We start from the raw sequence: 25,382 nt of genomic DNA, 5'->3' as shown, positions 1-25,382 counted from the left end.
AAAAGCCCAGATCACAGCTACATTACTAGACCTATCACTCATATCAAGATGTCTTGATCAAATGACTTGCATTTAATTAACAGATTAATCTAATTTAAATCTTCATAAATGTGCATTGATCATTATTGTAAATGTTGTATTTTTTCCATTTGTCATGTTTGGTTGGGTTAATGGTCAGTTGATACATTTTGACTGACACAACATGATTTTCATTTATAATCATGTTACCAGAAAAACACTTTTTTTTAAGAAGGTGATTGTAAATTTCACGTCAAGTGCTCTACTATCAAAGCACCCTTTCTTATAAAAGTAAAAAGGATATATACTTCTAATACATCTTCTACGATGACACTTGGCATTTACACATTTTATTCATTCTTAAATTGCACTTTCCACCTGCTGGGAACTAAGCTGATGCACTTTTTTTTAAACAAAAAGATTTATGAACTAAATCACAGAATCAAAACACAGCAGACAAATGAAGAACAAAATAAGTTATATAGCCTTAAAAGTCCAGTAAAACTAGCTTTACTGCCCCCAATAAAACAAACACATAAATACCCAATCTAATACAATTAACAAATTGTTTCAGGTACCCACAGCTGATAATTGCAGATTATAGCCCTCACATTATGAGATACCTTGTTCTTTGAAGGATGGCGAGTCCTACCACCTTCCTTTTGCTTTGTAAAATTATTTACTGGTGAAAGTATAGTAAATCAGAGGTCCCCAACCTTTTGGGCACCAGGGACCAGTTCCATGGAGAGAGATTTTTTCGTGGACCAGAGGGGGCGTGGTTTTGTGTGTTGCCTGCATCCTGCGGATGGGGCTTTGCTTGTTTGTATGGACCGGTTTCTGGCATGCCACAGACCGATGCCGGTCCATGGACTGGGGTTTGGGGACCCCTGCAGTAAATGATGGATTTGGGCTGTCCTGATAGTTGAGTTCTGTGTTTGTTCTGTTTGTTTGTTTGATCTGATTATTTTCATTGCATTTGTGTTTTTGTTGTGAAATAATCTGAATCTTTTAAAGTAAGGCATTATATAAATCCTTTAATACAGGGGTGTCAAACTGCTGGCCTGTGGGCCGGACGTGTCATCAGAAAACCACGCCCACCCCATTGCCGGCAATGGAGAAAAAGCTCCGATACATCGCGTGGCGTCACGTGACATCGTGAGTTTGACATATCTGCTTTAATACATAAAGGAAATTAATGAAGACCGATTTCTTGAAATTTGCCCAGAAATGAACTGAAATAGTTTAAATGATGTTATTTTTAAATAAATGTTATTATAATTTTAAATAACAAAAACTAAAAAAAACCCTATTATATAGAATGAAAAAGAGGCAAGAAAGAAAAGACAACAATTTAGAAATCAAAGAAAAATTTAAAAAAATAAAAAGTGACTTCCAATTTTGTTTTAGAGAAGTTATAATCACAAGTATAAAATAATCAATCTACAATTACAGCATTGTTTACATTTTCTCTACATCCATTATTTTTATTCTAATCCTCAAAAGCATACACACTGTGACTTCATTTTGTTTCCCGCAAAAAGTCAATAAAGATTTCTAATAATTCAATAAATGAAATACTGTTAACAAGTGAAATTAATCTATTTCAGAATACATTAATTCTGAAAAAATGTCTAGATACTGCATCAGTAATACCATCAGTAGTTTCTGCCTGCAGCTTCTAAATAATAAGCTAGGATAATCTAATGCAAAATACATGAACTTCTAAATACTTAACTTTAAAACTGCTAAATTTGTTGTGCTATTTTAGTTGATCAACGTAACAATCACAAATCTCTTTCTGTTTAACATATCTTTCATTTTCAAAAATTAATTCCTCTAAAAACACATATGCAGGAGTATTTTAATGTATTTAAATATATAAGAACTGTTTCACAACATTAAAAGGAATCAGAAAAACAATGGATTGTATTTTGCAAGTATCAATGGATGCATAACCTTGTAATTTTATAATTAGATTCTAGATTCAAATTTATGTAACTATGAGAGCTTATTCTCTCACTGTCAAAGAAAAAATGTAGTAGCAAAACACAGGACAGATGGAAGAGATAACCCAGCCTACCTCAAAGTAGGGAACAAATAGCCTGTTGCACAGGACCGTAAAGAAAACAAAATGAGAAAGTCTGAACATTGTTTTTAATACAAAGAGCTTGTCTAACTCACTATATTTCCTGAACTACTTTGATTATGCCTTTCTACTTTCTTCAATATTTCAATTGTTTTCTAACTATATTCTTAACTATGAGGTGAAACCTAACAAGAATAAAAAAATGAATTAAATCTTAACATTCCAGAATTACCGGTAATTATTTTATGAGAATTACGGTAAGTCCCTTTGGGTCTTCCAGATGTCACCCTCTCAAACCAACTAAAGCAGATATTTATAGTCTTTGTGAATCATGCATCCAAGATGGCTCCACCTAGTTATAAATTGTTCTAGAGACAATTTAACTATCAAGTGAGAGGCATCTGTGAATCTCTCTTTGTAACCAAGGTTCAATACACTTAAAAAAAATTAAAACTCAATCCTATTGTTATAGGCAGCCCAAAAATTCCAAGAATTTTGGCCTTCATGAGTAGGAAGTGCCATAGCATTCTGGAGTAATTGTACTTTGGGGAAATACTTCAAGAGCAGAATGCATGACAATAATCACAGTAAAATTTAAAGTTTGAAAGCCTCATTCAGTCCCCAGATCTAGAGAGTCATAAAATTCAGAGCCTCAAGGTTCCATCCTAGGCCCAGTACTCTTCAACATCTTCATCCATGACTTAGATGGGAGAATAGAAGAGGAACTCATCACATTTGCAGATGACACCAAACTGGCAGCAATAGCCAACACCCCAGAAGACAAACTCAGGATCCAAAAAGATCTTGACCAACTTGAACAATGGGCCCTATCTAACAAAATGAGTTTCAATGTGGAGAAAAGCAAAATCTTACATTTAGGCAGGAAAAATCAAAGGTACAAATACAGATTGGGCAAAACCTGGCTTAAAAACAGTAACTGTGAGAGGGACCTTGGAGTCCTAGTGGACGATCACTTGACTATGAGCCAGCAGTGTGCAGCAGCAACCAAAAAAAGCTAATACAATCCTGGGTTGTATAAACAGAGGCATAGAAAAGATCATGCGAAGTAATATTACCGTTTTATAAAGCCCTAGTAAGACCACACCTGGAATACTGCAGCCAGTTTTGGTCACCATATCACAAAAAAGATGTTGAGAGCTTGGAAAAAAAATCAGAGAAGAGTAACTAAGATGATCAGGGGCCTGAGACTAAAACATATGAAGAACAGCTATGGGACGTGGGTTTGGCTAGTCTAAAGAAAAGAAGAATTAGTGGAGACATGATAGCAGTGTTCAAGTATCTGAGGGGCTGCCATAAGGAAGAGAGGGCCAGGTTGTTCACCAAAGCACTAGATGGAAGGATGAGAAACAACAGTTGGAAACTGATCAAAGACAGAAACAACCTGGAATTGAGGAGAAACTTCCTGACAGGAAGTTTCTTGATATCGTGCTTCTGGCTTTTGAAAGCAAATTTAGCTTCTGATGGCATATACAATCCTCAGTTTAACCTATGCATGAAAGATGCAAGTTACTTAAAGACAAAATAACTTTTTTTCTTTTATATATCAGGCTTACCAGGTATGCATAAGCCTCATCATATGAATGTTATGCAGTACTTTCAAGTATTTCTTGGAGTATTATCCAAACCATTATTTATCAGTTCACAGAATTTTATTCTGACTCATTCTTATAATTCTAGTTGGCTATTTAATACTATATTTTCCACATTGTTTAAAATTATAAATTTTTAAAAGTTATTTTTTAAAATTAAGGAATAATTTTGTGATCAAAGAACAAAATAGAAATAGGTTTACTCAAAAATAATTAGAAATCAATTTGTTTGCAATAAATAGGCCCGACCAATATTACAAATTTGACAGTATTTAATAATTAGTTCCTCAGTATCTAAGACTATTGTTCCATGCCATATATTAGGCGGTATATTGTTTATTTCATATACTGATTTCTTATGACCGATTTTTCAACTGTTTGGAATCAATCAACAATTTCTAATTTATCTAATGAAAGAGCCAGTACAGCATAGTACTAAAACATCAAAAGGATCAGGAAGAATAAGACAGAAGTTCACACTCAATTATAAACCACAGTCCAAGATCTTCAACCAAGCAGTTCTTGGCCAAATCTATTCCTAGAGTTGGGGAGAAAAAGAACAATATTCAGCAAATACAGATAATCTTTTCAGCTTGGGCTTATTAGGAATTTTTGAGAACATTTGTTGGTTACAATAACAAAATGGTCTGTATGGGATTCTTAATAGGCATGGTCTGTAAAAAAAAAAAAACTTATCTTAAGAATTGTTCTCTGCTGTTTCCAGAAAATGTAGCAACAACATTCATATAAAGAGGGCTTCCTACAGAGCAGCTCACATTGTCCAAGAACAGAGAAGATTAGAAGGAAATGCACCTAAGCAACTTTTTTTCCTTCTTACTATCATATCAGTTCACAGAAGGATGGTTATTGTAAACAACAGCAGTTAGAAGCTATGTATTCAAAGATTGTTCTTTCATCCTAATAGAATGGGCATGTGCACCTCTAATTTATTTATTTATTTATTTTAATTCCATTTATATCCCGCCCTTCTCCGAAGACTCAGGGCGGCTTACAAGCTTAGCAGTAGCCTTCATTCTATGTATATGCCTGCTTATTAGGGCTTTCACACACACCCCAAGCGGCATTATTACAAAGTCAGCTTATTGCCCCCAACAATCTGGGTCCTCATTTTACCTACCGCGGAAGGATGGAAGGCTGAGTCAACCTTGAGCCTGGTGGGACTCGAACCTGCACTAATTGCAGGCAGCTGGTGTTACTTAAGGAGGCATTAGCCCACTGCTCCACCAAGGCTGTCATGATAAATTCCCCAATTGGTATCTGTAGGGATTAAGGTCCCTGGGGGTACCTTTCGTAATGTGTGCCAGGCCTTCTGCTCCACCAGACTTTTTAAAACATAAGTTTAAATGAAATTAAATGGGAAACTGACAGACTGCAAAAGAAAGAACATGTCTCTAGCATAAACTTTTATGTCTAAAAATACCTTTGAGGCCCATGTTGGCCATCTGGTTGGGAATTCAAAGGCTGTTGTTGCCAGCCAATTTCAGGCTGCTCGGTGGATGATCTTTAAAAAAACAGAACAAAAAACCCCCCAGAAAACAGAACTTCAGACAGACAAATGCATCAGGTATGACAGGCCACCTGAATTCATGGCTAGTATACTATATTCAGTGTAGCATGTCAGAAAATGTGTAACCACGGCCCTCAAAATCATTATACTTGAAAGTTTCAAGAATATAAAGGTCAGAGAAAAAGAGAGGGATATATTTGGAATGCAAGAATGATTTCATATGGATGTTCCACTTAATTCAAAGCAATGGGAAAAGAAACTGTAAGCTCTAAAATATTCACTGGATTTAAAAATCGACATTTCTACCTTTTTGAGAAATAATGAATTCTCAAGTACACTTGAATTATTGAGAAGCTTGTATGAGACTAAACAACATCAAAACAAAGCAATTGTTTATAAGGGGATAATAAATAGAAGATCCCAGAGATCCATTATTCTACATATTATTTGGAGGGCTGGTTTGAATATAAATTGTCCCTCGGCAATATGTCTAACTAAACTGGGATATTTTTTTCCTGTGGAGTCTTCTTCACAACTTGAATTTATTTCATAGGTAGAAACTTAAACTTTCACACACACACACACACACACACACACACACACACACACAGAGAGAGAGAGAGAGAGAGAGAGAGAGAGAGAGAGAGAGAGAGAGAGAGAGAGAGAGATTTTTAGCTACATCCAAGCTTTCTACATTTTTTATTTTATTTTTTATTTTATTACATTTCTATACCGCCCTTTCCCGGAGGACTCAGGGCGGTTTACAGGGTAATTAAAAACCAAAAATACAAAAGTTAAAAACCAAGTTTAAAAAAGATTAAATTTATCCCTGTATAAATAAAACCCCCAATTAAAATAAATTAATCCTCAGCCTGGGCCAGAGAGCTCGAAGAGCCAGGTCTTCAGGCCCCGGCGGAATGAACGGAGGTCGGGGGCAGTCCTCAGCTCTACTGGCAGCTGGTTCCAAAGGGCAGGCGCCCCCACTGAGAAGGCCCTATCCCTGGGTGTTACCCGCCGGCAATCTTTAACCGGCGCCACCCTGAGAAGACCCTCCCTGTGGGAGCGCACTGGACGAAGGGAACTTGATGCCGGCAGCAGGTGTTCCCTCAGATATCCCGGACCCAAGCCATGTAGGGCTTTATAGGTCATCACCAGCACCTTGAATTTCACAATTTTCACAACAAAAACTATTCAGGTCTTTAAAATCAAATCACTGCTCACTTTTGTCTAGATTATGTCCTCTTGTCTTCTCAGTTTAAAAATGCTATTAGTTGAAATATAGCAAGACAACCATTGTTTAGTTTGAGATACTGTTATGCATGTGATTCAAAGATGCAATTAAGGTAGTAATTCGGATGCAGTTTTTCAAATGATGTTTCTTGCTGTATCAAAGGACATTTTACTTAGGCTAAATGTTTTCTTTTCATTTTTTTCAAAAAAAGAGAGTAACATTAAAAAGAAACTAATAAGGTTTCTATTACTAGAAGCTACCAGATGGGAAGTACAAAAACAATAAAATTACACTAAGGAGTTAACAAAACTATCTCTGAATATGTTACATTTGGAAAATTGTCCTTATAAAGAAATTAAATGGTAAATTAAACTCAATAAAAGGACAAAGTAGATCAAGTTCTTTTAATGAAATAGTTTTTGGGGTTTTTTTTATCTTGTTTGCTTGTTGGATTCTGTAACAGCACAGACTCAGATTGATTTTTTATAAGATATATGTTGAACAAATAATATTTTTAAGGATTTTCTGGCTTACATTTATCTTTGGATTTTATGTCATGTCATATTGTTTTTGAAGCAAGAAAGATGGATGTCATAGCTTTGATTAAAGTGCTTTCATCATATTCTTGTTGTTCTTTGTACATCTCATTTGAAGACAAAGCAATAACTATGGCCATTTTCACACAAGTCTTCTTTTAGTAAACCCAGAATAGTTTACATGAGCTTTTCAGTAATCTCATTTTTGAGTTTTTTATCACATTTTTAAAAAGAAAAAATATGTAAAATATTAATATTAAAAATTAATATCCTACACATTGCATATGAAATAATTATACCAACACAGACAAAAGGAAAGAATAGAACATTAAACAAATAGACAGAAAAAGCCAACACTAAATTAATATAAATCACCTAAATATAGATGTAACTTTAATAAAGTAATAATGTATCTAATTGTGCATAAAAATTGCCTATATCTGTAAAATGTCATGAAATCTATGTCAAAAGAAAACTTATTGTATTATTTTAGATTAGTAGAAAAAAGAAACTTTTAAAAATGGATGTATTAGAGATTTCTTGAATCCAATTTTGATACTTGGGGTAGTATTAGTTTTCCAATCTAAATATAGTTATATTGTCTACTGCCGTGTCCTTTATAATCAATACTCTTCAAAAACAGTCAGGCTCCACAATTTTAGAATATAATTGCTATTGAAATAACATTGAAATAACCTGAAAATGTTTAGTTAGGCATTTGTCTACATACATGACATGACAAATAAGAATTAATTTACCTACAGATTGTTTACATAACCATCAAAAGAAATCTTTCTTTTTAAAATGTTCTTGGAAGTGTCTAATAGGTTTAGAATACCTTGATACTATTCGTGTGACTTGTCCAACCTTAATTTATGCTAGTACCTTATACTGCACATACAGAACTCAACTACGATATGAACATTAAAATGGTGGGCACACAGGCAACAGTTTGGAACATAAAGTTCCATTAAGGTGCAGTTTGGTCAATTACAGATTGCTGAATAAACTGGCTGGGTTTGAATAGCTTGCTAAGCTGTAGGTGTCAGCCTTGCCACGTAGTCCAGGCAAAAAGCATACTGAGAACTACTAGCTTTAACTTTATTGTAAGGTTACATAACCGAATCTTGCAAGTTTGAAAGTATATCTATCTGCTCACCTGTACAGTCTAAAAAACACCAGAGAGGGTCATTATTAAATCATTATTGGGTTGTTGTTTTTTTGATCCAAGAAACATTTAAGTCTCCTCCTCATGAAGAATGGAAGGCACATATAGCCTAAAATGCTACATCTCCTAAGCCTCTCTTCTCCACACACCTTTAGACCCAACAAGACCTAAGAATATTATGATCTTCTGGACTAGGGTCCTTAGGCAGGGTAGAAATCTCATCTGGTTCCAAGATTTATAGGAGACAGCTCATTTCCTCTTTCAGTAAGACATCCTTTCTCAAAAAGCATCACCACAAGAACCAATCAATACAGATTTAGTAAGGTTATATATTGAGTCTATGGATGAAGTCTTCATCAATCTACCTTGTATCTCTCCACAGAAATCTTTAGTAAAGGTCAAAAGATTTATATGATCTGAAGAGAAATTAGTGTGTCTAAATGCAAATGCTGGTCCAAAATATTTGGACAAGGGATTATGACCCCAGTGTCAGAATCCATTTATATTTCATTTCTAACTGTGCAAATCTAAATCTCGCCCCCTTACTGGATTCTGCCATTTCCAAGGAGGGGAAGAGAAGGCAGGGTTATTAAGAGCCATCTCTATCCCTTAGATGCAAGGTTTGTGTATTCAGCCTGCCTGGAGGCCATCACAAAAGACCAGGGAAGAAACCCTTTGAACTAAGAAGAACAAAGAAAGAGGGAGAGGGGGGAATTCTGGTTTGTATCTCTGACTGGAATGTGAAGGGGAGGAAGTAATAACGTTCCAAATGTACTGGGGCTCTCCTTTCCCATGAGGAGTTTGACACCTGAAAATTGACTGATCCGGTACTGACCAAATGGACTGAGGGGATGGGTTTTACTCGGGGACACTTTTAAAGTATCAACCTGCAAGACAGTTTCCAGATCCTGTCTAGATTATCCACTGTCAACCATGTTTTAGTAAAAGTTCCTGTTTGGACAGTCCTGTCTCCAAGAGTTCTTTCTTCCTAAGATGTGGATTGGGGTGGGTTCTGACACCCAGGTTTTGTTTGTTTGTTTGTTTGTTTTAGGGAAATGGGATAATGACTTCAAAATATATGTACTGTATATATGTATTGACATTGAGATGGAAAGAAAATTTGGAGCAGGATGAACAACAAAAGGTCTCAGAAACTTTGAATAAAGGCCAACTCCACTAAGTAACAACCTGTCATATTTTGTCCTGGTAACAGAATGGCTCAAGAGATGCAACATTACATTATGTTTCTACCAAAGGGATTGTCAATAAGAGGAGAAAAGATCACCACCCACTGGCTAAAGGGTAAGGCTTAAAAGAGACTGCCAGCCAGCACAATTAATGCTGTCCATTAACTATAAGTGGAGAGAACTGTAGAAATAGCTACACAGAGAACAGGGTAGACTGCACTAGAAGCAGGAAGCTTTATTTTGTCAGAAAAGAAATAGTCAACCTAGTAATGCTTGACCATATGAAAACATAAAACCACATCTGCTTTATGATGCTTAATAGAACTAAAAAGAAATGATCTTCAAAGAGAATGATTTTTTTTCATCAAATATTTAAATGATGAGTATAATCTCAGAGAAATTTAAACCTCAATAACCTTTATCAGGGGTCCCCAACCTATGGGCCGTGGCCTGGTACCGCACCGTGGGCTCTTGGCTAGTAGGCTGCAGAAATGGCTGGCCAGAGTGTGCATGTGTGGGCACACATTTCCCCCCCCACTCGCACTAGTACCCATGGCCCTATTTGTGCACATGCGTGTGCGCAAACTGGAATGCTAGTATGGGGGTGTATGCACAGCCCATTTGCTCATGTGTGAATGGGCGCTAGTCAGCGTGGGGTGTGTGTGGCTGTTTGCGCATGCACATGGTGCCAGTGCATGCCGCATGCATGAACCTGGCCACTAATATTGCGCCGGTGGGCATGGCCCTGTTTGCATGCGTGCACACAAAGCAGTAATTTGGAAGCTGCTCTCTCTTCAGGGCCACAAGCCCAGAAAGGTTGGAGAACTCTGCTTTAGACTGCTCCTTCCATTTTTATAACTTGGTGTAATTTATGTGTAATTGCTGTTACATCTGATAACATTTTGTTGACATTTTTTAAAATTCTCTTTTGTTTTGCAAATCTGACATTGTTGTTATTCATAATAAATTTAAAAAAACAGTCAGTAAGCTACTTGCTAAAATTGATTACACGTGCATCTCAAACATCCTCCAGTCTGTACTGGACAAAACAAATGGAAATTATCTAACTTTTTATCATCACCACAGTCCAACAAAGCAGCTTAGATTGAAAGTAAATGGTCAAAGCAAAGGTAATCATTTTTACCACTTGTCAAAACTTTTTATTGGCATTCCTTTTAACCATTCATTTAATGATGGTCAGGAGTTACAATGGCCTCAGAAAAAGTGATTTATGACTTGAACTTGCACTATGATTATTGTACCACCCCTGCAGTCTCGTGGTCACAATTCAGGCACTTGGCAACCAGCTTGTGTTTATAACCAGTTGCAGCATCCTATGGTCATGTGATTGTGATTTGCTGGCTTCTGGCAAAAATCAGCAATTGGGGAAGCTGAGTTGACTTAATGACAAGTGGATTTACTTAATGTCTGAGAATAAAATTAGGCCCTGTCACATGGTAACTCGGCTCTTCTATGATGGAGATGGGGAGTTAAAAAGTTTAATAAAAAAACAAATTTCTGACCATACTGATCTATGACCGAAATTCTGGTCCAATTGTGGTTAATAAGTCCAGGATTACCCATATACCCCATTAATGAAAAAAACTGAGCCAGGAATCCTCAAGAGAAAAAAAAAGAATGAAGTTTCTCAACCCTCTGTAGGTCAACCTTCCCCTATCTACCTTTCTTCATTTTCCAGATTTCCAAACTCACATGACTTTGGCTTTACTGGCTGCAAATTCTGATGTATTTAAAAGATGACAGGTGGGGATGCCTGGCCCAGCCTAGTGGGTCTCCACAAAGGACTTACAGGTATATCAGGGGTATACCTGCCAGGCTTCTAGGCTGGACATTTGGTCATCCCTATGAGATTCATCAGAGCAAACAAAGAACTCAACTCTGATATACCTGTAGGTCCTTTGAGGAAGCCCACTAGGCTGGGCCAGGCATCTCCAACTGACTGCATTCTGGAAGTTGGATCCACATGTCTAAAGTTGTTGAGACTAAGAAATACTGTTCCAGTATATAATCCATTTAAAAAACATTAAACTTTGCCCACATTAAAAATATTGATCAGTACTTCCATTTTTTTTAGAAAGAGTTAATTAAAAAGTAGAGAGCAAACATATATCATCTATTCAAGGTTGCAAATAGTGTATGTGTCCAACACCCAAAAGATTAAGCATGAAGGAAATAGATTAAACACAGAGATGATCTAACTCAATGTTGCTTAATTTTAACAACTTCAAGATATGTGGACTTCAATTCCCAGAATTCCATAGTCTGCATGCCAAACATGAACTTGAAATTTTCATCAGTGGCTATATTTTAGTGAAGCACTATGATGCTGTCTCTGAAGGGAAGAGGGACATAAGAAAAAGGAACTCAATTGTTTCAGAATAGAGAACCTATCTCCTCTATATTGCTCCACCCTAGAGTTTACGTGTGTGTGTGTGTGTGAGTGCATACACATGCACATATTTAAATACACACATGAAGTTTGACCATGATAATTTCAAAAGTCAGAAAGTAGAATGGATTGCTGCTTGATTGTATAGTGTAATGGACAGAAGTCAGACTGAATATTTATTGCACCTTTCACTTGTTTGACAGATTTTCCAATGTTTAAAATGTACCTGTTACTGGATACCTTTAGACAGCTCGTAAATCAGCAACATTTTGGAGTTCTAGCTTTGCACTTAGCATCCAAGTGGATCCTAGCCACAGTAGGTGAAACAATTCTGTCACTGAGAGACTTGGATGAGACCTGTATGCCCTAATCTCTTCATTTATTTTGCTTGCTCTCCTCAAAGTTCTAATCCAAATGTATATCTTAACAATTGTTTTCATATTATTTACTCCCTTAGCTAGGAAGAGTAAGAACCAACATTGGCAATTGTATTAGTGACATTTGGCAATATGGTTAAAGGTAAAGGTTCCCCCGCACACGCGTGCTAGTCGTTTCCGACTCTAGGGGCCGGTGCTCATCTCCGTTTCAAAGCCGAAGAGCCAGCGCTTGTCCGAGGACGTCTCCGTGGTCATGTGGCCGGCATGACTAGATGCCAAAGGCGCACGGAACGCTGTTACCTTCCCACCGTAGCGGTCCCTATTTTTCTACTTGCATTTTTTACGTGCTTTCGAACTGCTAGGTTGGCAGAAGCTGGGACAAGTAACAGGCGCTCACTCTGCTATGCGGCACTCGGGATTCAACCCGTCAAACTGCCAACCTTCTGATCGACAAGCTCAGCGTCCTAACCCACTGAGCCACCGCTTCCCTTTTAGAAGTGGCTATTACACCATCTAAAGTCTTTAAGAACTACATACTGTCTTGGGATCTGGGACTGTTCACCCCAGCCTGAAACTGAAAACATTAAATTGAATTAGTACAAGGTACACCTTACATTAAAAAGGCATCTCCTTGCAAATGGTTCTGTAACATTCTCATCAGTGATCCAAGTTACCAGTGAAGATGTGTTGCATGCACCTGTTCTGATGAATTGCCTTCTGACTGAACCGCTCAGACACCTAGAAAATAGCCATGCAAAGCTCGGCAGAATTGCTCAGTTGGCAGATGGAATAACCAAGGGACCAGGTGGCCCTTGAGTACTGCACCTGCATGCATGTATCTCGTCTAAAGCATTAGGAATAGTAAAAGAAACCAAGAGCAGAGAGATTTTGACAGTTACAATTAGCAGTGTTAATACAAAAATGAAAGCACATATTTTATTATTGTTCAAGAATAATAAATCCATTTACATCATTATTAGGTTAATATGCCTTTTGCATCCACATGAGTGAAAAAATGATGTGAAGAGAAACTAAATAAATATCCCTGTTATTAGTATACAAATTAAAAAAGGAAGTTTCATTTGGCAATTAAAATATTAACATATACATTGTGACAAAGTATTTTATGGTATTAAGTATTTTAATTTCTCTCAAGAGTCTCAGTTATAAAACTGAAGAGCAGGGATGGGGTGGGCAAAGTTTCTAAGACCTTCAATTCATCACAGGGCTGGACTATTGAACATTCCATTTTCTCATGTAAGTTTTTATCTTTTCTTTCTTTACAACAGCAGAAACAGATTTTTAGAATAGTCTCTTCAGGAATCACAAACATCCCACAGTAGCTCTATCAAGTAAACCAGACTAAGAAACAGACACTTGACATACCTTTAGTTATTTCTATAAGAAAAACTATAGTAAGAGTATCTTGAAAGTCTGAATGAGCTACCTTTTGTCCCTCTTTTATCTTAATGAGAAGGGGGGGGCACCATCTGAGTCATTGCATAAACTACTTTCTTGACCTGGACTCAAATTTCATTTATGTGACCATTGCCTTGGTAGCCGATCTTCCCTCTGTCCCTCAAGCCCATCCTCTCTATTCACTTGGCTGAAATGTTTTTTTTAAGATTTCAATTTAAGGCATTGTTAAAATTGTTCCTACTGATGAACTGTTAATTTAGTCATGTTGTGATAATCTAAAAAAGTCTAGCTTTTGGTACCCAGCACCCTCCCTTCAACTGACCTTTCTGTTCTCCATTAGCAGGAAGTAAGCAAACTCTGCTTAAATTGGATACATCTAAAACCTCCATTATAATTTTTTTGACTTTATTCTCATTGCATTCTTTACAAAGGGTAAACTTATTCATTGTATCTCAAGGTCTAGTGAGCAATTCAAATGAGAAATTAACAAGATAAACAGTCGCATTGTTTTGAAACAGTTGGAAATATCATGAACCTTTTGATTTGCTCTGAAGCTACCCTGTATGAAAAACTGAAACTCAACAGATGTATACTATTAATTTCATGGCATAATGTTCTTGTAATATTGCAGCACAATCATAGTAGCCACTATCTCAGATTTTTAAAAACTCTGGGAAGATATGGAAAAAAACCTTTCAATGACAGTTTTTTATGACACCTAATTGAAACTTTTGGAAAGCTCTTGTTTATGTATATGTCTCTATAGAAAACCTGGAAAAAACCAAGAAAGATTCAAAGTTTTTTCTTTATATTTGCACGCACACACACATGCACATTCATGCTTTCTTATTTTTTCTACCTGTTCTTTTTGAAATTGTTTACACTTATTTTGCTATTTTTTATTTGAATTAACTTATTACCTTTGTAAAATCTGTTAATAAAAATATTCTTTAAAAAAAGAAATCGTTTCTGATATTTGATTATCATGTAATGTTTGGACACTGTTTATTTGGTGGGGGGACGTTTAGCTCTTGATACTTGCAACATAATGTAAAATCCTACAATGGCATTGGATGGCTGGATGGCATCCAAAGGCACGGAATGGTTGCTATGCCCTGATTAGTGCAATATGCCAACACAGGGAGAGGCAACCAGATACCCACTGATAGAAGCAGTTTGCTAGATGGGTCATTAAGGCAATTCTTGCACTTTGACAGTTCAGCCAAAAGGAAATTTTCTATTCTTTTTTTCCTCTTTTTTCTTCAGTAAGAATTTTATCAAGATAAATTGTGGCGAAGTACTGACATCCATAAGGGGAACCCAGTTAAGACTTTAATTTCTCTGCTGTCTCATTTTGCCTTTCTCTCCTCTTAACCTTAATAGTCACAAAAAAGCCAAAATGTGAAAATGCTTTCTTTCCAATCCCAGGTACCATCTAGAAAATGAGCCCAGCCACTTGCTATACAGAAATGTAGAACATATGATACTGCCTTATACCATGTCAGACAACCTTTTTGTATCATCTTATTTCGATATTAGAAGGCTGTGACTTAAACACAATTCCTAGCAATCCAAGCCTGTATGGCCAATGGTGAGGGATACTAAGAATTCCACTCTCATCCAGCTCTTCAGGAGCCTCTTGTTTCCCAGTTGTTAATTGCAAACATTTTCCTTTAATCCCTTTTAAGTGTTTTGGCAGAAAAAAACCCCAGATGATTAATGTAATGTGATTTGTTTTTAAACAGATTATATCAGAAAGTCAACATGGATCTAGAAAGCAGATATTCTATGCTTTTTATTTGATCTTTGTCTTTTCTTAAAAGAAAGCAAATCTTATTGTCTATGGAGGTTCTCAGTCATCCAGGCCAGTGTTGTCCCAAAGGTGCTCTTCCCAAAGCACTTTTGGGAAAAGCATAATCTCAATTTCACCAAGTATTTAGGGCTGGTGAAATATGTTGTGTCATATGGAATGCAGATAGTTATGGACTATCTCTTACAAAGATAAGTCCTCATTCTCATACAACTTATTTACTTGGTCTACTTTCCTTTGTACTTGAAGACAAGTGGGTCTGGGATTCTTGGAGTGGAGGGATCCTGATCAAGGACCTTATGATGTCTCCTGACCCACCAAACCTTTACCTTGTAATACCAATTATTTTGATTGTTCCTAATGTCCTGTGTAGCATCACTGAGGGCACTGTGAAAAATTAAAACTGTAGCCTTTTGTCACCACAAAAGAATATAGCTGGGGGAAGCAGCAGTGTACTCTATGAAGGCACTGCAAACATGCCAAACTTTTGATAAAACCAAGGTGCTCTGAGATCTGATACCCTGGTCAGCAACTGGTCAGAAAAAAATTTTTGGGAATCAGCCAACAAATTAAAACTCCAACTTCAACTATCCTAATGGCCTAACAGAATAAAAAAAATATAGAATAACAGAGTTGGAAGGGATCTTGGAGGTCTTGTAGTCCAACCCCTTGCTCAGGCAGGAATCCCTATAACATTTGAGTCAAATGGTTGTCCATTCTCTTCTTAAAAACCTTCAGTGTTGGAGCACCACAACTTCTGGAGGCAAGTTATTCTACTAATTAATTGTTCTAACTGTCAAGAAGTTTCTCCTTATTTCTAGGTTGCTTCTCTCCATGATAAGTTTCCATTCATTGCTTCTTTTTCTGCCTTCAGGTGCTTTGGAAATTAGTTGACTCCCTCTTCTTTGTGGCAACCCCTGAGATATTGGAAGACTGCTATCATGTCACCCCTAGTCCTTCTCTTCAACAAACTAGACATACCCAATTCCAGCAACTCTTGGAGGCTCCAACTGGTACAGAATGCAGCCACGAGAGTTGTGTTGGGAGTCTCCCGATACTCCCATGTTACACCTCTGCTCCGTGAGCTGCATTGGTTACCAGTTGTCTTCCGGGTGAGATTCAAGGTACTAGTAATGGTGTTTAAAGCCCTACATGGCAGGGGTCCGGAGTACCTTAGGGAACACCTGCTGCCGGCATCAACTTCCCTCCGCCCTGTGCGTTCCCACAGAGAGGGCCTCCTCAGGGTGCCACCGATCAGAGAATGTCGATTGGTGGCCCCCAGGGGGAGATCCTTCTCTGTGGACGCTCCGGAGCTATGGAATCAGTTACCGGTTGAGCTCCGGACGGCGCCCGATCTTCGCTCCTTTCGCCGCGATCTAAAAACATACTTGTTCGAACAAGCCGGCCTGGCCTGATGGGGGATTGGTGGGGTTTTTATTGTATTTTATTGGGGTTTTACTATGTATTAATTGTTTTTTTAGTGGGCATGTATTTAATCATTTTTTAACTTTTGTAATTCTGTGTTTTTTATTCTTGCCCTGTTCACCGCCCTGAGTCCTTCGGGAGAAGGGCGGTATAGAAATATTAATAAATTAAATTAAATTAAATTAAATATGTTTTAGCCTCCAATACTCTAATCATCTTTGTTGCTCTTCTCTGCACTCTTTCTAGAGTCTCAACATCTTTTTTATAGCGTGGCGACCAAAATTGGATGCAGTATTCCAAATATGGTCCTACCATGGCATTATAAAGTGATATTAACACTAAATCCAGCCCCCACTAGCACTGTTTCCTCTTGCTTGCTTCTGGAATAACAGTAGAATTGGATTGCTCAAGGTGCTTGCAATTGATAACTTCTATCTTCAAAGAAACAGCCTAAGACAGGGTTTATTCTTCATAGAAATCCCATTATTTGTTGTAGTCACCCACCCAAAATTGTGTTTTAAGATTGGTGGCCATAAAATTCCTTTAAATAAATACATTTGTTTAAATGTGGCTGACTTACCACCATTCATTTAATGACTGTTTGTACTTATGACAGCATTGAAAAAATGACTTATGACAGGTCCTTACACATATAACCATCACAGCATTCCCACAATCATATGATCAAAATTCAGGCACTTGGCAACCAGAAAGTATTTATAAAAGTTGCAGCATCCACAGGGTCATATGATCACCACTTGTGGCCTTTGTGGTTTGCACACGGCTTTTGTGTTGCTTAATCTGTTAATACTTAATTTAATTAAGTATTTAATTAAAGTATGCATAGCTAGAGCATAGCTAGCTCAGATAATTTGAGTTGATGGAAAACAATCTCATATCATTTATCTCTTTCCCAAATCTGTTCACACTATCCTTCAGTTTGCAAGCTTACCCAGCCAACAAAGCTGGTTCATAAAATATATACATCCATTCATGCGTTTTTCTCCTAATATTCTGTTTTCTATATAGAATATTACATAAAAGTGAATATTAAGAGAAATGTGTTCACACACAAACTTATAAAAATAACTAAGGTATGTTTTTCTGCACATAATTTTTCTTTCTCTAATGAATTTGGTATGTTAGCATGGATGTATGTCTTTTTATAGTTTAAAAATAAACATACGTACTGTAAAAGAATACAAGAGCTGAAACATGGATAACCTAGTACAAACATTGGGGAGCATTGGATAGGTTTTGGAGGCTCTGTTCTTACCCTCAATTACAGTGGTGATGGATACACCTTTGGAAAATCTGAAAGGTCAGGTTGGGGATTAATAGAATCAAGGACACTGTGAGTACTAGTCCCTCCTTAGGCATGATAGCCTGTTGGGTGACTTTGGGTCAATCACCAGGAGACATCTCTCTCTCTCTCTCTCTCTCAGAATCTTGCAAGTCACCCCCAGATGTGCTGGTTTTCAGACACACACACACACACACACCCCAATCATTCTTAAAGAGCATGGCCGATGATAATTAAGTCCAATTCATCTGAAAAGTAGCAAACTGGCAAAAAGCTCATTAAGAGGACTTATACAATTAAAAGAAAAAGTACCTGCAAGAAGTCTTCTTTCCTACTGCTTGTCTCCATTTTTTATTTTTTCCACAATGTAAATAATTAGCTTCAACCTAACTGAAAACATTCAGTTAATCAGATCTCTTTCTACTTTATTACGGAGTAGAATCAACATGTTGTCTGTGGATTTGAAAAAGCACATCCAGAGTCTCTTCACATTCCAACAATCAGTATGTAAAAACAAAACTGGATAATAAATGATTATATCCACCCACACACACACACACACACACACAGCCAAAACCATGGGGAAATTTAGCATTTTTTCTTCCCCTTACAACCTAATTTGCAATTTTACTTGAGAGTTGACTTTGAATATTTTGTTTGAATATTTTTTTTACACAAGCATAAGTTTTTATGACCTTTTTGGCTTGAAGAATAGACCATCTGAAAGTAGCACGTGGAGAATTACACTCCAAAAGTGAATATGCTCCAAGGCCTAAGCAGGAAACTCAGAAATTTTGACAAAGAATGTGAAAAAGCAGAGAAAGAAGTTTTATTCTTATTGTGTTGTGTGTTTTTTTAAAAAAAAAAGGATGCTAACAATCTGAAACACTTCTGGGCTGCATCAGCCCATATAAATTTTGCACCTTAAGTAGAAATGAGAAATGCAAGTGCCAGTAAGACAGAACTAGAAAAGTGGTTGTCATCCTAATGAGTGAAATATAGGAGGTAGGAAGATATGGACTAACAAGAACTTCGCTTCCCAGTTCCCTAATTATGCAACATCAGTCACATAATGAGTATAAACTAAGATGGAGATAAGGCACAAACGATCTCTATCCTAACACCCTGAAACACCTTTGATTGTTCTTTAAATTTACACATACCAAAATGGGTTTTTTAAAGCACAGAACTGAGGTTGAGCATATGAGGGATTCCAAGCTATCCCACTGAGCCTGCCTCTTCTTAGCTATGTCCAGAGCTAAATAGAGTTGCTGTACTACTCAGAGGTGCTGTAAATTTTCTGCTCCTGGTCATGCTACAATGTGATGACTGGCTATAAAGGGGTTTCTCAAAATAAATATTCCAACAATGCAAGAAAACCTGTTCTAGCAATTCTGCAAGAGAAGGGTTTTAACTGTCCTTTCACTACCAGAAACTAGGGGGGGGGGGGAATGTAGCTCAGATCCAGTCCCAAACCATAAACCCAAATCCTTCTTTAAGTGGCTCCTTTCAGTTCAGATTTTTTTAAAAAAACCCACAGGAAAGAATTGACTAACCATAGGATACTTCTTCCTGCGGTTATTCCTTTCCAGCTTATTCAAGTCTGCATGATGAGATGCTGATTTATTTAGCAAAGAGTATTAACAATTTAAACTTCATTTAGAAAGGGAGCTACAGTAGTTGATTGTGCTTGCTTTATAACATCCTGTTAAATCATACCATCATTGTTGATTTTGGCTTAACACGCAGTGTGAAACCAGTCACTGTAGTTTCTAGATGGTTTATGTTTTTAATGCAATAAGGAAACCACCCAACAACATGTTCAACAAATCATGCTTAAAAATAAACAAGGACTGAACCCATTCTTGGTCATATCTCATACATTTTACCTTACCACACCAAGTCAAATGAAGCTTGTTAGGCTGACTGAGTGGCCCTGTACACAAGGGTCAAAAAATCATGTGTCTCAGGCAGCTTATTTTTTATTCATTTTGACTCCAGAGTTGCTCACTGTTCTATCACACTACCTCACAGGGCTTTTGTTAGAAAGTAAGAACAGAACTCAATGAAAGCAATAGGTTTGCTTTGGATGCCAATCCATTTACAGCAGCTGTGTAACAAACAATATCTTTAGAGACGACTTATGATTTGAAAGGATAAGCTGCAGCAAGGAAAATTGACAGCAGATTTTTCACAGGGTCAGAGTTGGAGCTAGATTATCAGTCCAATGAAAAGCACTGCCCTTCATGGCTTTATTTTTTTTAAAAAAAATACATTGTATTTTACAATATTAAAGCATCTGACAAAACAGAAAATAGCCTTTTCCTTTGATAAGAGAAATACTCCTTATGCAATAAGAAACTTTATCATTATTGCTAACTCATAACAGTCTACATATCTGATGAGACTTACAATTTTCTCTAGAAAATGTAGTACTTTTTTAAAAAAAATGGCAATATTCTACCTTTCTATCCCACTTTCAATGTACAATTGGAATTACTGACAAATGTTACCAATTAGATGAAAAAGATTAATATACTAGCAAGGTGATGGAGTTTAGATATATACTTAGATACAATCATTTAATACATATAACCACTATTTCCAGTAGCGTTATTCACACACCTGTAGTGCCACACTTTGGACAGTCATGGTCATTACTCTCTAATAATGGGGAAGGTCTCCAGAGAAAAGAAGCAGGTGAAGCAGGCATCCCATAATCAATATGTGAGATTTCAGTTTTGCTCCAATATAGCAAACAAAGCTCTGACATTTTACCAAAGGCTTTTAAAAGAATCAAAAAGTGCACTAGAATAACAGAAATAGGATTATCAAATCAGCAGTTAGTGAAGTATGAAATAATAACTGCATTCTTTTTAACAGAAGGGACAAATTTGCTTGGAAAACTTAAGAAACTTAGAATATTTTATCCATCCTTAAAAATAGGGTAAGTTTTTTTTTAAAAAAATCAAACCCCAAGTAACCAGTTTCTAGCAAAATGAGACTTTTAGAGGAGAATGAAGATCTAGACAGTGACAGCTCACCAGCCCAAATGAAGTCCATCAAGATATGACTGATCTATAGGAACAGATCAGTCTCCTCTAATTTGCTATTCTCCATCTGATACTAGCCTATAAATCTGATCAACCCCAAGGAAGCAGAGATATACAGTTGGAAATGATGAGTGGTTTGGTGTTGGAGAATGATAAATAGGTAATCAAAATAGTAAAATGCAACAATCCAAGTATCTATGGAGATTCTCAATCATCTAGGCCATGGTTGTCCCAAAAATGCTTTTTAAAGAGGCAACTGGACTTTCACTTCTCATCCAAGAAGCTTTTTCAGCTCTCTCCCCACCATCCAGTCAGAGCTGAATAAGCTTCTTGGAGAATAGTTTTGGCAAAAACAGAACACAATAAAGCATCCAAGGAAATTTAAACTGGATTCTCTACAAATGGAGAAACTATGAGGCAAAAGAGGATGAGAAGGCAAATTGAAGTATTCCAGTAACTGCATCTAACTAGCATCCCACTTGTAGAATACAGAGGTTTGACTGCTTCCTCTCTTAATAAGCCCAGACATCTCAAAAAGCAAGAAAATAGACACAGCCAGTCAAAAACAAGATTCTGTCCTTAATTGAGTTCACTCACTCTCCTCTTTACCTTCCAATGTCATCTTTATGAGAGTTTCCCAAAGATAACCACAAACAAACAGCTGATTGTCAACCCAAATCTTCTGGGAGAAACTCTCCCAGGATGAAAGACCTCAGTTGTTTTTCAGTCCAATCACAAAGTTGACCTAATGATGTATAAAAATACAACCACACATGGCATCCAACCTCCCCGTACACTGAAGTAAAAATGCACTGCATCTGGTAGAGCTTCAGTTCCTTCACATTTTTATGTTCAGGATTGTGGCCAGATCACTTTGGAAAGGGGTAGAAAAGAAGTCAAAGACCTGGGAAGAAAGATTTCCCCAATGCATCCATCCGTGAAGAAATCCTAATTAATCCAACCTCTTGCAGGCATTAAATCACCCTTTAAGAAAAACCAACTGTCCCTTCTTTCTTCGCTCAATAACACTTGTCAAGAAATCAAACTTCAGCCTTTGCCAGCTTCTGCATCAGGGAAGGTAGGAGAAAAGCCCTACTTCCTTTTTGATCTATTCTGGAGGTGGAAAATTATTAGCAAAGTCAAGGCCTTAATTCTATTCTGAGTAAAAATGGGGAGGGGGCTGGTTTGTTTGTGTGAAGATGTCCTGGATGTGTTGTATCACTTTCACAGCCCTACAAAAAATTAAGAGTTTTCTCAAGTATAATCTTTTGTTAGATAACAAAAATCTAAAGACATCCAGAGGGAGGTATATATTCTTCACATAATGTTTTTTCCCAGTTTTGCAAATTACCAGCCCAAAGGAAAAAAATAAAATAAATCAATTCTACAGACAGTATTCTGGAGGGGCTTGCATCCATTCTTCACCCACCTTCTCACTCATCCAGGGGAAGAAATTACCCTTTGAAAATTGTTGCTCAGATGCCCTATCCTTGCAAAGTTTAACAGTCTGGATGAGAAGCAAAATGTACTAAAAACTGCCAAGCTCACGCAGCTTCCCTGAAACAAGACCCCCTGGATTCTCAATTCTACCGACTCTCTCCCTTGGGAAAAAAAATGCAGATCAAGAGTAGAAAAGAAACTGATGGGTCATCCATTGGTCTTGGGGAAGGAGAGATGTGGTCAGCCCCGGCGCATACATTTACGGCTTTACCCCATAAGCTTTCCCCCCCCCCAAACTTAACCGTCTTTCTCGAACCCCACTTACCGGTGGCTGTTGTTGCCAAAACCCCCACCGAGAGCAGTAAAATCCGGCTCCAATAGCTCACTTCCACCGTCATGAGAGCAAAAATCCCCAATTTCCCCCAATTCCGTTTAAAGCTGCAGCGGCATGCCGGCTTGTCCCAACCGAAAGAGGATTGCATGTCAAACAGGAGCTGGGGGGCTGATTCGCTTGGAAGAGAAGGAGGGAACAGGAGGAGGAGGGGGGAGAGAGGGAGGTGGGTGATTGGTCTGGATTCCTCTTCCTTTTCAACCCCCCCCCCCTCCTCCTTTCTTTGATCAGTGGAAGAATCTAACGGAGGAGAAAAGGGAAGTATCCAGCTTGGGGGTTCTGGAGGATGGCCCTCGTTTAATCTTACGTACATGTATAAGATTAATAAGGTGGGGTGGTGGTTGTTTTTTTTCCCCTCTCTAGGAGGAAAAATCGGGATGTATGGACAGCCTCTGTGTTCCCTCCTCCCAGCTGCTGCAGCTGGACTAAACCAAATTACACAGGAGCTTGGGGAGAGAACTGGTACTCTATTCCCCCTCCCCGTTCCCTTCATCCCCCGTTTTTCTTTTAATATTATTATATACTTTTAAGCACTATCTTGAACTATCTGAAACTCCTCAGAGAATTATACTTCTAAGGCCTTAGTGATTAATCAATGATTCACCCTGGAGAGATTTTTTTTTGTTTTAAAAAAAAAAAGATGATCTGCCTTTGGAAAAAAAAATAAAACACAAATAAAATGCTAAATTAGGAAGACGAATGTGTGGGGAGTGGGGGTGGGGGTGATGGAGTTCAATTTGGATGGGTTGCTAAGGGGCTTCTATCATTCTTCCCCCCCACCCCACCCGCCGCCTCTCTTTTTCCCCACTCAACAGAAGGAAATTAACCTTAAATCCACCTTGCGGGAGATAGATGGTGCAAAATCTCTCTGGCTTCCGCCTTTTAAATTCTTGTTTATTTTATTTTTTTGTGTAAATGTATCTTCCGCCTCCGCTGCTTCTGGCGGATCTGGAGGAAAAGGGACAAGAGCCAACGCGTGTATCAACGGGAAACTGAAGAGCATCTCCCCGTTGGGGTGGACGGAGTGAGCTCTGCGTTTGAGTTAATTGCAGCAAGTTGTAAAGCAAAAGCTTCAGACCCCAAGCTCCCAGCACTACGAAGTATTTTGCCGTTGTTATTGTTGTTGTTGAATCTTTCTGCAAATGTTCAAATAAGTCACCTCGCCTCGTAGCTTCGGCCTCCTCTTCAAAATTTGCTGGAAGGGAGTAGAGGGTGTAATTTGTGCGATCTGCACCGCCGCATCCCAAGACTACAGCCTTTTCATATTAGGGAAAGCAGCAAGAAATTGCTGCGGAAAGACGGTGGGGGGAGGAGAGAGAGAGTAGGAGGGAGGAAAGAAGGTGCTCCCCAAATCTCTTTCGCACCGCTGGCCGAGGCGCCCCTTCACCTCTCCTGCTCAAAGAGGGGCCGTTCAAAGAAACCGCCGCGGAGTGCTCGGTTGGCTTGGGGGCGGAAGGGAGGCAAGATCGCGCGGTGAATCTCCTCCCGCCAGCGCCACTCCGGGCTGAATTCGATTCCAGCGCCCTTTCTAGAGGCACCCTCGGCATCCAACGCGCCTTTTGCAGCGGCCTTTCCGCGGGGAGGTCGTCCTCGCCACTCCCGCAAGTGCGGACGAGGAAAATGAGACTCCCCCCCCGACACACACACACACACACACACGCCTCAAAACCTAAGTTTCCCCTGTTTTTGAATACTGCTCTTGTCCAACTTGGCCGAGTGGGGGATTAACGCGAATTCGGATGGAAGAGGGACGGGTGCGAGACGGTAGCGGCTCAAAAGCCTTTTCGGAGTGCAGTGAGTGTGGAAGTGAGAGACACTCCTTCCCGGAAAGTCAGCGTGCTAGCCCGGGCTCCCGGAAAGACACCGGCACGGGCGGAGGTTGGGGATTTTGGCCTCCTTCCTTCGCGCGTTCCTGGCCGGTCCCTGAAATCCTGGGAGCCGCGCTGATGAGGCTGAGCGGCGCCAGGTAGCCCTCGGAGGATGTCTGGGCTAAGGGATGGAAAAGGGGATTTTATACCCCCTTATGCATAACATATAAAATCGGAGAAGCACAGGGGATGGGGCTTGTAAAAAGTCAAGACTCTGAAGTCAAGATTAACCCACCCACCCCCGTGCCAAATCTGCTTTGCGCTTTCTCAAACGTTTTCTTCCCCCGATGAAAAAGGCTTCTGGATTTTCCTATCCATAGTCTCAAGGGACTGGAAAATCCGCTTTGAATTCATCTCGATGATCTCTTGAGGCTTACTTCGTTGCTGGAGAAGGAACTGCTGAAGTGGGTATTACCAGTCACTTCCATCACCGTGAGGTCTTCCTTGGAATTTAAGAAGAATGAGGAGATAAGAAAGTCTTCAAACCACTGAAATGATTGTACGGCGAAAAACAAGATACTG

At 38.4% G+C, this 25,382-nt stretch overlaps 1 protein-coding gene across 1 annotated transcript in view; it reads right to left on the bottom strand.

Annotated features, from left to right (window-relative positions):
• The window catches only part of CSMD2 (CUB and Sushi multiple domains 2), a gene marked incomplete at both ends in the record, with an annotated part of 651,882 nt that extends 628,799 nt beyond the window's left edge, over positions 1-23,083 (bottom strand). The window contains one exon of the mRNA XM_081334380.1: positions 22,927-23,083. Within this exon, the coding sequence (XP_081190506.1) occupies positions 22,927-23,083 (157 nt within the window). The remainder of the gene's footprint in view (positions 1-22,926) is intronic.
• Between the last annotated feature and the right edge of the window lie 2,299 nt (positions 23,084-25,382).

The sequence above is a fragment of the Vipera berus genome (assembly GCF_964194415.1).
Source record: "Vipera berus genome assembly, chromosome: 9".
Classification (NCBI taxonomy): Eukaryota; Metazoa; Chordata; class Lepidosauria; order Squamata; family Viperidae; genus Vipera; species Vipera berus.
This window is presented reverse-complemented; position numbering and strand designations above follow the sequence as displayed.